The sequence below is a fragment of the Pithys albifrons genome, chromosome 2 (genome assembly GCF_047495875.1).
Source record: "Pithys albifrons albifrons isolate INPA30051 chromosome 2, PitAlb_v1, whole genome shotgun sequence".
Taxonomy (NCBI): Eukaryota; Metazoa; Chordata; class Aves; order Passeriformes; family Thamnophilidae; genus Pithys; species Pithys albifrons.
Window position 1 is genome coordinate 71,814,205 of NC_092459.1, and position 13,550 is coordinate 71,827,754.

At 37.4% G+C, this 13,550-nt stretch overlaps 1 protein-coding gene across 1 annotated transcript; it reads left to right on the top strand.

Moving 5' to 3' along the window:
- The first annotated feature begins 7,617 nt into the window (after positions 1–7,617).
- CCR6 (C-C motif chemokine receptor 6) lies at positions 7,618–13,402 on the top strand. Its single transcript, XM_071547963.1, has 3 exons — positions 7,618–7,657; positions 11,306–11,378; positions 12,005–13,402. The coding sequence occupies exons 2-3, from the start codon at positions 11,370–11,372 to the stop codon at positions 13,088–13,090; spliced, it is 1,095 nt and encodes a 364-aa protein (XP_071404064.1). The 5' UTR covers positions 7,618–7,657; positions 11,306–11,369; the 3' UTR covers positions 13,091–13,402.
- Positions 13,403–13,550: the final 148 nt, after the last annotated feature.

Here is a 13,550-nt window from a genome sequence, read left to right on the forward strand (position 1 = left end):
TTGAGATCAAATGATAACAGCAGCTGCCCACTTTTAGAAGGGAAGTGAAATGTTAACTATTTGCTGCAATATGAATTCAGAGAGATGTGTTAGCTCTGCACAGCAGAGGATCCTGTGTCAGTAACCACTCTCCCTGTTATCTGCTTGGCCCAACACCTCAGTGTGTTTTTCCTTTCCCTCCTAACGCACACAGAAATTCATGGGTATGCTCAGCTTTCTAAAGCTTTCATACAAGCATTCATACAAGTCTTCTGCAACTAAGAGTTAAATGCCTGAAACACTTAAAGCTTTTTAAAAACAAAATGATTTAAACACGTGCACGATTATCTCACTGATCAACATCCGACCAGGCAGAGGATTTGTGATTAGGAGACAACTTCCTTCCTACACCAGCCTGCACAGGTGGTATCTCAGTGGTGACTGTTTAGGAACAGTAATTTCTGCTGCGCAGAAGACCTGGAAGGAGATTTTTCCCCTTGCAGAGCAATCTCTTGTGGCAGTTTTTCTCTGGCTAGCCTCAGATCATTGGTGTGGTTAGAGGTTACAGCCTGCACTATGGTATAGAAGTAAAATTGTCTCATTGAAGTGGCCAGCCACCACTGGCAGTTCATCTTTACAATTGGTAAAATCACAGTCCTTGTACTGAAAATCACACACTGCCCATCTTGGTCCACACAGAGGAAGCAAATCCTCTCCAATCTCTATCCAACCAAGGTAGGAACTGCATACTGTGCAGACACAAGTACAAATTTCATTCTTCCATTTCATCATTTGTGGTTTAGGTGGGAGCCAGGATCCCAGATGCCTTAAAATTTCATACTAAACAACTAATTTCATCATGGGGTATATAAGCTCCTTTTAAACTCTTACTAAGGCTGTGAAGCTTACTGCCAGAGAGATGAGATTGGGGCCTTCCATGGTGTGGGTCTCTTATAAGAACAGTCATATAAAGAAAGTACCACTCTAAAAAGAAATCAGGTCAATGAATTCAACATACTCAGGTTCAAATGTAAATGCTTGGGAATATAGACTGATGACAGGCTTTGAGAAACTACTTTGGTAGTTATTTCAATGAGACACGAAACAGAGAGTGAGTGGCTGAGTAAGCAAGAAAAAAATTGTTACCACAATGGGTATGGTCTGACTACAGGATCAAAAACACAGAAAACATTGCAGCAACTGCAGACTTAACTCTGCTTCTACCTTTACCTTGGGTTTGCAGCATTTTTGACATAGAAATTCACTTGTCCTCTACAGCCTAATGTAGAATAGTCATACATTGAAAGATAATTCAGCAGAACTTTCTTGCAATAGACCTTCAACTTCAGAAAGTGGTAGTTATTTGAAAATATTTTGCAGTATTTTGTCTTCTTTATTGTGATATACTCAATTTTTTAAAAAATTAGATCCACTTTAGCAAGAATCTTATTTTGAATCTTTCAATGTAGCCACTGTGTTAATCTTGGTCTTATAATGTCAAATTGTGGAAATATTGCAGTAACATGGACTTGGTTTCATGGATTCATTGACCCAGACAGGATCAAGAAATGTTGTGCAAGGTACTTCTGAAATGTAGATCTCCACTGTGCTGGGAATACACGGGAATGAATCCACTTTCCCCCTCCATGACCTCAGAAAGGATATTTACAATGAAAGCAATCTCTTCCCTCTGAGAAAAGAAAATCTCTGGTTGATGCCCAGTTGTATATAAAGCATTGCAAATAAGGGACTGGGACTTGTGTTATACACTCTTTTTTTAGGATTTCAGGAATAAACATATTTTTTGCTCTATAAAACAGTTTTTTGTTGAATAGAGGAGGTAGATAAGAGTGATTACAAGTGCCTGGCATCTTCATTCATTTGGGTCTTGGCAGTACAGGTTTTGTATAATCCTGTTCATCATTGCAGAGGTTCATTATTTCTGGCATAACTGTGAGAGATGTTTTCATCAGAAATTATTTTTAAGCCTCTTTAATAAGGTAACCAGCTGAAGGGTAATAGTAGAAAACAGACCAGATACAGCATAATCAAGCAAAATGCACCATTTCAATAAACCAGATTTTCTTGCTTTTTTGATAAAAAATTGAAATGTGTTAATTGGAAAAAGCTGATCTTGTGTCTCATTGGAGTTGTTTCTTCTGAATTCCAATCCTTTTCCTGTCTAAGCTCCTGTAAGACCTTAGACCATGGAATGACATTACTAACTGTCTATTTTCTCTGTCCAAAGCTGGGAAACCTAGTCTGATTGATAAGCTCAGACTGCAAAAGGGAATAAAAGCAGAAAAAACCCCATATAATAACACAGCTGTGCATCTTGGTGCATTTTGTAAACTGGCATTTTTTCTCTATAAAAATTTCCATCAAAAATCTGACAATTTTTGTTTAAACCTCTGATTTATCAACATTTTCTCCAAGAGAATAAAATGTTTTTATTCTGAAGTCAGAGATTATTAATGGAAACATACACTTGCTGCTCCTTATACTTCTTTCTGGAAGTCAGGCCAGCTACAAGCTAGGCTGTTTCTAAGAAGTGATGCTGCATCAGTGAAACAGAGTGCTCTGAATATGACTGTGCTCCTCCTTCAGAAATTCCTTGTTTAGCCTGACAAAAATCATCTCTGAATCTTTACCATGACCAGCAAACTCTTTCCCATCATTTTCAAATTAAATAGCAAGTGCATTGTTGGAATAAAACTGATGGATTATGATATCTTACAAATATAATCATATCTTGGACTAAAGGCAACACATAAGCACTGATTATACAGGCCCTCTCCTTCCCAAGTATCCTGATTGCAACCACCACCCATTTAATCTCATGAGCTCCATTTGCTCTGTGGAAAAAAGCCCTGTAGAAGGACTTGAGGAGGGTTCTATCTTCTCTAAAATGTTTGACACAGCTGATTGAGTAATTAAAACATTGATGGGTGCTAGTCAATGTGGGATGGTGTCACATGAAAGGGAGGAGGGAGACAGAAATACAAGGATTTCTAGTCTTAACTGTATTAATTAAAAGTTATTAGCTGTAAGCTCTTCCAGACAATCAAATCCTTATGTACCCCAACACTGTCTTTTAACTGACAGCACACAGGTTGGAAGGGGTTCGAACTTCTGATATGAAGCCACACTTCAGCCAGGGAGAATTATAGCTATAAGCATCCTCGGAGTAATCAAAACTTTATGAACCTAGCACTGTCCACCGAATCCTGGACAGAACACAGGCTGGAAAGATTTTGACTCACCTATGAGGACCACACTTAATAGCAACAAGAGAAAAGAACCTTTCTCACAATAGCTCCCGAAATAACATTTATTAATACAAATATGTGACAATAACAATATGGATTACTTAGTCGGTGATAACATTTAGCTTCAGGATTGTACAAAATACCCCAAAAGACACCAGCACAACACACATTTCAAGGGCCACCCCAGCAGTATCCCAAGCCCATGGCAAACTTAACTAACAGAATATTACTAAACAGAAACATAACAGTTCAACACCACCAGTAAACACACTCAATAACCCAAAAGAAAAGCAGCAGGAAAAATATAGCCACTTCCCATTCACACGCATACACCCAGTGAGCTATAGCAAATTACAACTAATAATTCTGTTGCTTACCCCTGCAATATTGATGGAATGGGGGAGACAGGGTAGCTCTCAGGTTGCCCTCCCAGAGGTGGAAAGTTTTTCTCCCCAAGTTGCAGTTAAACTGCACTTCTTTTATATCATTTTCTTCTTCTCCAGGTATTTGTGTGACCAATAGTCGGTCTACTGGGGGGGCGGGAGGGAGTGATGCAGGTGCCCTGAGGTGAGGTGGGCCCTTGAAGATATTGCAAAAGAAGGCCATACTATGTCTTAAGACTCCATCCTTTGTTAATCTTATCAGTTTGCTTCTGCAGGGAGCACCCCTCCAGAGGGGCCTGAGGCGTCTCCCTCAACCCGTCAGGCTATGAGCTACATCAGGCCTTATCAGCTCATCACCCCACAGATGGATATCAGTCACTGAGACCTCATGAGATGTGAGGAGGGCTACACATAAGGGGACAATATAATTAGGGGGCAGAAGGTTGAAAATGGGAAGAAAAAAGATCAAAGGGTAAGCAAAGGAGCAGTGCTACAAAATATAATGCTAGAGAGAAATTATGAGGACAACAGGAGATGATAATAAGACAAATCTAGAAAAGCTGAACAAAGAAAGAGGAAGAAATAGGGAGAACAAAAAAACCTAAATACAGAACTACCAAAACCAGAAAAAGCATGTTTGACAGGGAGTGAAAAGCCAGATGCAAACAAAAAGAAGGAAAGTTTGATAGAATTAATGAGAAAAAATATGTATTAACATTGTAGGATAGTCATGTTAAAAAAATTAAATAGGTAGCAACTTGCATGTAAATACACATGTTACATTTTATAGACCAAAGTAATGATGGAGACACCAGAACCTCAGCTGATGGCTAGATTTTTGAGTCAGATTAGACTGATCTAAATTTAACTGAAGGAACATGAAAGCAGGATGAAACAGCAGCAGTGCATGCTGCCTTTCTTTTAGAATTAAAAAAGGCAACACACTGAATCATTCCAGAAGAAATATGTGGATTCTGGAATAACTCAGAGAATAGTTTTCTTTTCCTTATCTTTAAATGTTTTCTTTCCTTAATTAGTGGTGGCAGAAAACTAATATGTGGTGAGATTTGAGAAACCACAATAACCATATTAGCTAAACCAGAGTAGATTTCCTTTCTGAGCTCTAATACAGGAGCAAAAACTCGCTACGTGTGAGGGCTTCATTTGCATAACCTGCAGATTATCAAGTAGTTGTGTTAAAAAGAGAGAACTGTTTCCACTGGCCACAGTGCGAAGGTGAAGCACAAAGCATCTGTAAAGAAGGCTGTCTGGGCTTCATAACTGGATTAAAAGAAAATGTGTTAAGAAGGTAAGTTGTACTAGTTACCTCGTATTAACTTTGGCATTCACCAAATGGTGAATTCTTCATCTTCTGAAAGATTGTTATTTATGATGGATATTGAATATATTGCAGAGTAAAAGCACAAGATACATCTAAATTTGAAAACAGCTAAATATGGAACAAGATGGGTGTAATGGATAAGCTAAAACTCTGATTTATCTTTTTATTAGCTATTAAAATTCTGATTTATATTTTGATGGCTCCCATTCCATGAAATGCTGTTGATAATATTTTGCTGCTTTGCAGACTAATCTGTTGGTATTCCAAAAATAGGTTGTTGTCTGAGAGAAATGTTGCAAGTTGTTACTAGCAGTAGAAGTGCTTGTTTGAATATAGATTAAAATAATCAGGAACTTAATGATTTGATGTGACATACATTTTTAGAATAGAAAGAGATTTTCTACTTCTATTACTCATTATTTGATGATTACCTGACTGCCATGAGTTAGGTTTGTCTTTGTGTAATCAAATTTGCTTTGCATGTCACAGATCCATCTCTTGACTCCCAAAGTAATGAGAAAGAGGCACTTAAAGGGTCCTCAGTGAGATGTCCCACTATGAAATATTGGCAAATTTCTTTACCAAATGAATGTTCCTACTCCAAATCTTCTGGTTTTTATGGGACCCAAGCCCATGTTTCAAAATGCCACTGTGAACACGAATCAGTGGTTTTCTTCAGGCAGTGTTTAGACAGAAAGTGAGTTCTACATGAACAGAATCTAGGCTTTTATAAATAGCTATGTTATTACAAGGAGCATATGCATCTCAGTTTATCTAGAGTAAACATACTATTCCTTGTGACACTTGAAATATAGGAGATATGAAGTTAATTAGATGATTTCTGTTACTACAATTTGACTTGCAAATAATGAAAAGTTAGCAAAACAGTACAAAAATGTAGTTATAAGAAAAGTCAAAGCCCCTTTTAGCAAAGGTTCAAAGGATGGCCTGAAAACATATGAAGTTTTAATGACGGAAATTATTATGAATTATGAAATAAATAATACAGTAAAAAAGTATTTCACTATTGTGTCTAAGGATGTCTCAAAAGATTCAAAAGGACTTCTGTCTTCCCCTTCTCCTCTCTGCACTGAAACTCACACATCATCTTTCCTTCACGTAACTGGACTTCAAACAACCATATTTCATGTGCTTAACTACGTTTTGGATTTTAATCATAACCTGCTCCAGAGCTGTGACGACAGGCAATGGTTTAGCCCAAAGAGTGATAAGGAGGCCAAATTAATCTTATAGTAACCCCACTGAATTTACTTGAGTCACAGAAGGATTTCACACTTTTGTGTACATCAGTGATGATTGCTTTTCAGCACTAACAATCAAAACATGCATGCACTGTGCCCACATGTATGCACATATGGTAAAACAAGACTCACATTTCAGAGCTTTTAGAGATCTCTGTGTTGTTTCATACAAATATATTTTGTTACAGCTGAAGTCTTGGATCCTTTGAAAAACAGCCATCGAGAAAATGATGTATCTGCTTAAATGATTATGAACCATTACAAGCTATTTTAAATCTGTCAAGTCTCATTTTGACAAGAGGGAGCTTTTTTTTTCACTCATTGGGTATGGTCAGTGGAAAGAAGCATCATACTTAAGCTTCTAGGGAGCCACTGCTATTGTGATATGCTCAGTTTTGAGCAGAACATCTATCAACGTACATTTCTTTACGTCCAGTGTTCTATTAATTTAATAATATCTTACAAGGCTGTCTATATGTATGCCATCTGGTGTCTCTAATGAGATCACAAACACAATTTCTAAAATAAATAAGGGATTTAAAAGGGACTTTTTTGTTGTTGGTTTTGTTTTTCTTTTTTTTTTCTCTGTTAATGCAAACATCTAAGTTGTCCTCAAAAACCAGGGTCTGGAAAAGAAACTTTTATATGTTTTAAAATTCAGGAATCATACAATGAAATATTTTCATGTCAAGTTACAACTAACTTCAACAGCCCCGAGAAGCATACTCATGAACAGCAAATGTTTGTGCCAAACAGACAAATACAATTTCATTTTACTTTTTCACCTGGGTATTTACACATTTTGTGTTAGTAGTTGAGGCCAAAACTTTGGATTATGTGCATGATGTCATATACTAGCCTATTCTTTTCTCTTCTAAAGGATCTGTTAATCAATTTTGTAATTACTACTTGTCTCAGTTTCACAGTTTTACTCCAAGTGATCTTGTTGATTTAAATGATTAATGTTGAAACTACTCATCTATACATGAAGTCCATCCTTTGCAAAAAGAGGTCATCATTCAGGGTGTGTTCTGAGCAGGGTGGAAATGAACACTCTACTTTTTGTGATTCTAAACCTAGCTTGATTTTTTAAAAAAAATATCATTATATAGGTAGCCTAATTAGTAAATTATTAAAATATTTGCCTACAGCTTGCATGTTTTCAGCACAGAAACATGTTCCATTACATAAAAAGCAGGTTATTGTTATTACTTGTCAGAAGGAAGTGATGATTATTTAAATTTACCTCTGTACCTTTAAGTAATGCTGTTATTTCTTGTTTTTCAAATTACAGTGTTGAGACTGATGGGCTGATGGTAAATGTGCTAGAGGCAGCCACAAGAGAATGTAGCAGAATCATACATCCTCTTTCATCTCACCTTCAGGCAGTTTCCAAATTTGGCAAGTAATAAAATGAAATAGGTAATATACAATGCACTTATGTGTGATGAAGGTGTTTAACCGGACATGTAAGTAGGATTGTACTTACAAAGGTGGAGTAATCTTAAAAGTGCTTATTGACTGAATTTTTTTCCTCATAGAATTCTGTCTTTTTCTTTGGGTCTGTCTTTATTCATTGTCTTTTGCCTGTATAATTCAAATGATATATTGATTCTTAAGACTGTGGTTTAGTCTTACTTTTGAGTACTCATATACTGCTTTCATAATGAAAGGAAATGTGATAATGTGTATAAAGTGGAAATATAGAAAGATAAAAAATGCAAGGCTTACATATTTAATATTCAGAACATAACTGTTTTTGAGAGCAAGTGCATAGAAATTTCCCAAATATATTATATAAATGATGTTAGAACACATACACTACCTTTTATATAAGGAAATCTATTTTTTGTATTAATTACATTAATGCTAAATAAAGACACAAATATGCAGATTACAAATTATAAAGATGCCTGAGTGTTAGAAAGATTTAAGTTGAAAAGAAAATTGTGTTTATAGGAACTCTGATTTAACTTCCTAAGCAGCCACTGCATCTTAATAACTTCAGTGAATGCTGTTTCAAATTCAGAAAAGGAAGTCCGCTCAAGAGATTTAAATCAAGTCTGAATCTGATCTCTGCAATTCTGATTTCAGCTTGAGTGCTTTGCTACTCCTCTCATAACAGCCATCCCAATTAATCTTTTGCTGAACAATGTAATTTTCTGAATAAATGTGTGGCTGGTGGTGCCTGTGGGAATTCCTGTAGAGTAAGGGCTAGTAAGTGGCTCTCCTGCGATGAGTAGTTGTTGTTCCCTATAGGCTTTCTGCTGAGGTCTTCTGAGAATTGAAGAGCTTTTTCTCGGTGCTAACTGAAGAGATATCCTTTCTTCAGCACCCCTTGCAGGCTCTAGAAAACACCCATTCTCCCTAGTCTTCTAAAAACCTTCACCCAGTGTCTTGGTTTGAGATAAGCAACTGCCAACCCCCCCCAAGCACAGAGAGAAAAGCCTCCCTCCTAACACCAGGGAAAGGGAGGAAAAGAGAGGGGAAAGAAAAAAAAACACTTCAAACTGCATTTATACTAAATCTACATATATTTTTCACAGAAAGAAAGAGACAATTAGAAGAGAGTACAAATATACACTCACACAAGTCTGCAACAACAAGTTCCCCACCTCAACTTCTTAACGAACACACAAATTCTACTGTCCTAACTACACATTACTTAAGAAGAAGCTTATTCCCCAGGGAGACAAACCCAAGCAGAAAGGAGAGACCCAGAACAACACATTTTACTTTCCTGAGGTACCCTGTGAGCCAGTGGTGGGCCTGGTCCTCTCCATCCCCCCTGGGACAGCATCGTGCATCCTCCCAAGAGGAGGGCTGAGAAGCGACTGCCTTAACCACTCCCACACTGGTTCCTACTTCCCTGGAGATGATGTCATAATGTGGTATGGAATACAAAATTACTGGCTAGAAGAGGTCAGCTGTAAGCTCAGCCCAGCCCAAGTCAGCTGACAGCTTCGGCCTAGTCCACACTTCAGAGCCCAAATCTAGGCCCACCTGGGTGAACCCATAACACCCAGTAATCTTCCTTCTATACATTTGTATGTGTGGGAGTGGCTTTGTCTAAGTGGAATGAAGAGTGACTTTTATATATTTTAACCATGTAGGTCTTAAAAAGATATGAATGGTAGATACCTAGAATGGTATTTTTCTTGCAACAATAAAATAACAGTTGGTAAAATAGTAAGCTAGACAGGTATCCCTTTAGTGCTGTCTAACTAAAGAGTTACTGTAGTTGCAGCTAAATGCAAAGGATAACAGAAACACAAAGCAAGGCCACGAGTGTCTGGCTGGATGACATCAGAGAGTAAAAGCAGCAGATTGTGATTAGAGCTGTGTAAAGATGGGTTACAGTACCACAGCCCCAGGTGAACTGCACAACTTACCTGCTTGCCTTATACATCTCTATGCATCTGAGAGACACCTGAAGCTGTTTAAATTTTGTTTCACAAGGTGTTCAGGCACTTTCAGGCTCTCATATTCCTGCAGCTTCTAAAAATCAGTTTCAAAAACCCAGCAGGGGAAGCTGGAGAAGTGGTTAAATATTTGTTTAAAGGACAGGAGATACAGAGAAACTGTGATGCTTTAGCAACATTGTATAGTATGGGTCTTTACCCATCTGCAGTCTTGTGCCACGAGCCAGCATTGTCACATGAGTCATTCTCATTGTGCTTTTGGTGACTCTTCTGTTGTTTCCCTCCTGCAACTTCCCTGTTATATCTGGACTTCATCTGCCCCACTTTTACAGATTATCTGTCTCTCTCGCTCTTTCAAAATGAGGTAATTCCAAAACAAGAAGGTTTTGATTGTCTAGACTTAAAGCTTACCCATGTACTTTTCCTGATTAGCAGTACAACTAGCAAAAAGCAGACAAACTATAGACAAATCTGTCATTTACAGCCTTAGCAAATATGGAACCTCATGCCCTGACATTACTGCATTGCTGATAGTTGCAGTTCTCACAGGGCAGCTATTGGAAAGGAGTGAACTCATACAAGGGAATGCTGAGGAGTTAAATGTTCCTGTGTGAGGCTGAACAAGTCACTTAAGGTCACCTTCATGTGTGTGGCCACCAATGGCCTGTTCCCCATTCTATTTTTCTGTGACTTTAGGCTCTGGTCTGATTTGCAGAAGTCTTAGCTTGACTGCAACCAGTCAATGGATTTAACCCTTTAGACAACTGAAGTACTTCTAAGCACTCTTAAAAGTGATGTTGAGTGGGATAGGTGTCTCCAACTGAACATTTCAAGTGGACACTTACTCTCATGATTCAATGCTCAGGTTCTTTCCTTGTAAATAAAGGTAATAATACCTCCTCATCACAAAGTGTTGTGCAAGTTAATTAATTAATTATTTAACATTTGCAAAATAGTTAGGTCTCACAGTGATAACAAAGGAAACAAATTATTTTCATAAAGTGCAGTCTATAGCAGTGAACACTGCACACTGCACACTGAACACTGCACCCTAAATCTGTGCACCAAGCAAAGACAAAACACTAGTGCTCAGTCTGTTTGTACATTATTACCATACTTTACACTATAAGAAGATACTATCTTGACAGTCTTCATTTACCTCACTCATGTAATAAAAAAGAGCAAATAATGTGATATGAAAAGTGCTGAGACACACTGATAAAATGCCAGAGTGGAAAAAAAAGGTCTCATATTATCGTAATGACGTATACTTAGGTAGTTTATTTGTTCTCTATCTCCCTCAATACATAGATTGCCATTGTCATGCAGAATTTCTGAAAGTAAACTTTAATTTATTCTAATTTCTTGCAGTACAAAGTCAATGTGAAGTGAGTCACATATTCTCATATATCATTTATTAGCCTATGAATAAACATTCAATATGTAAGATTTTGCTGTTAATGATAGTGATGCAAACCATCCACTTTCTACAACTGCGTCAGAGATGTGTGATTTGTTGAGATACTCCTGTGTGTTGTTAAAGTGATGAGATTCTGTTTCGAGTAAATATTTTATTTTCAAATGGTTTTCTACTTGTTCACATTTCTTGTGCTGTTTTACCAACCAATCTACTTCATTTTCTTTTCAGAAATCCTTGGAAAACTATTTTGAAGTTCTTCTCAACACATTTTTCTGTGAAGCATACTGCCAAAATGAATTTTGTAAGCACTTAATTGATAAACTATATTAGTACATAGATAAAGCAATGAATCTGGAAGTCCCAGATCTTTGAGGCTGCAGATCTGAACACCCTAATTTCAGGAGTGATAAGCTGAAGAGATGTTTCTGACCTCAGAGTTCACTGTCAAAACCCACTCTATTGGCTTTGTACTCTTTTTACGTAACTACAGGATTGGTGTTTGTGGTGCAGATAACTCTGTCTCAGACTAGCTATCCTGGATTGCCTGCCTAGCTGAGTAGAGAGAGAAGTACTCATTTTTGGGCTTTATTTAGTCAAGCTACATTAGTATAGCATGCTAGAAAGGTCTGTTCCCCTTCCTTGATGGTAAAGAAATACTAGACCCCTAGACATACACTGTAGAGCCTTCTGTGACAGTAGACTAGTCTGTTTAGCATACTGTATTTAAATATGGAGACCTTTCGGCCATTCAAAAAGATTATTTCCATGTTCAAAGTTTAATAATGAGTTTATGAAATGTCCTAGATAGTTCTTACAATTTTTTTCTGCAGTGTTAAATTCATGTGTAATTGGGGGGTGTGGTCAGTGATCTATCATGTTTCTACTATATATGAATTAAAGATTAACTGTTAATCTCCTCTTTTACAGACAGACCCTCATACCACAGATTATCCCTATTATTCAGACTATGCTTCTCTAATCATGCAACCTTGTTCTAAGTTGGAAGTCAGGAACTTCACAAAAGTATTTCTGCCAGTTACGTATTCCTTGATTTGTGTCATTGGCCTCATTGGTAACATCTTTGTGGTGATGACCTTTGCTTTATACGAAAGAGCCAAGTCCATGACGGATGTGTACCTCTTCAACATGGCCATAGCAGACATACTGTTTGTCCTCACTCTTCCACTGTGGGCAGTGAATTATGCTGCTAATGAATGGATTTTTGGTGATTTCCTTTGCAAAATGACTAAAGGTATCTATGCAATCAACTTCAGCTGTGGCATGCTGCTTTTGGCCTTTATCAGCGTGGACCGGTACATTGCTATTGTACAGGCAACAAAGTCATTTAAACTCAGGGCAAGAACACTTGCACATAGTAAACTCATTTGTTTGGCTGTGTGGGTATCGTCAATTTTAATATCTAGTTCCTCTTTTATATACAGTGAAAGTTACAACTCCTCCATCAATGAAACCAAAGAGATTTGTGAACACAGATTTGACAAGAAGTCTGAAAGCAAGATGATGAAATCACTGCTGTTATGGTTACAAGTTGGATTTGGATTTTTTATACCTTTCCTATTCATGATTTTTTGCTATACATTCATTGTCAAGTCCTTACAACAAGCTCAGAATTCCAAAAGAAACAAAGCAATCCGTGTGATTGTATTAATTGTAGCTGTTTTTCTAGTCTGCCAGGTACCTTATAACATTATTCTTCTTGTGGCAGCTGTAAACATGGGCAAGATAGACAAATCTTGTCACACTGACAAGATTTTGACTTATGCCAAATACACCACTGAGGCCATAGCATTTTTACACTGTTGTGTGAACCCTGTACTCTATGCATTTATTGGAGTGAAGTTCAGAAGTTATTTTGTGAGGCTAATGAAGGACCTATGGTGCAAGAGATACAAGAAATACAATAAGCGTAGTTCAAAGATGATCTCTGATACTTATCATTCAAGACAGACTAGTGAAATTCTGACTGACAATGGATCTTCTTTCACTATGTAATAGAGTTTGAACAACATTATTACTGAAGGACTCTTCTCACCAAGCAATCCAAACCAGTGTCACTGTGCACCTGACAGCAAGTCATCTGACCTTCTCTGTGCCTCTAAGGAAGCTTCCCTGCTCTATAACTCCTTTCAGGAAACAAATGAAGATAAAAGAATAACACTGTCCTGTGTAAAACCAAAATCTTACTCACTTCTCTTAATGCTCTTCTGAAGTACGTTCTCTTAGAATTACAGGGAAAGTGAAGTTTACAGAGTAAGTCTCCTCATTTTGAAACAGAAAATTGTATCTCATCTCTCCTACAACACTGATGTGTCCCCAAAGTAATAAGTAAATGTGTAATATGTCCGGCTCATTCTTACATTTATGTTGTTTCTAATAATTACTTCTACCAGTAAATCCTATTTAAGTGTAGGTCTCCACTGTGCTTGCATTGCAGAAGGTCATGTTGTGACAA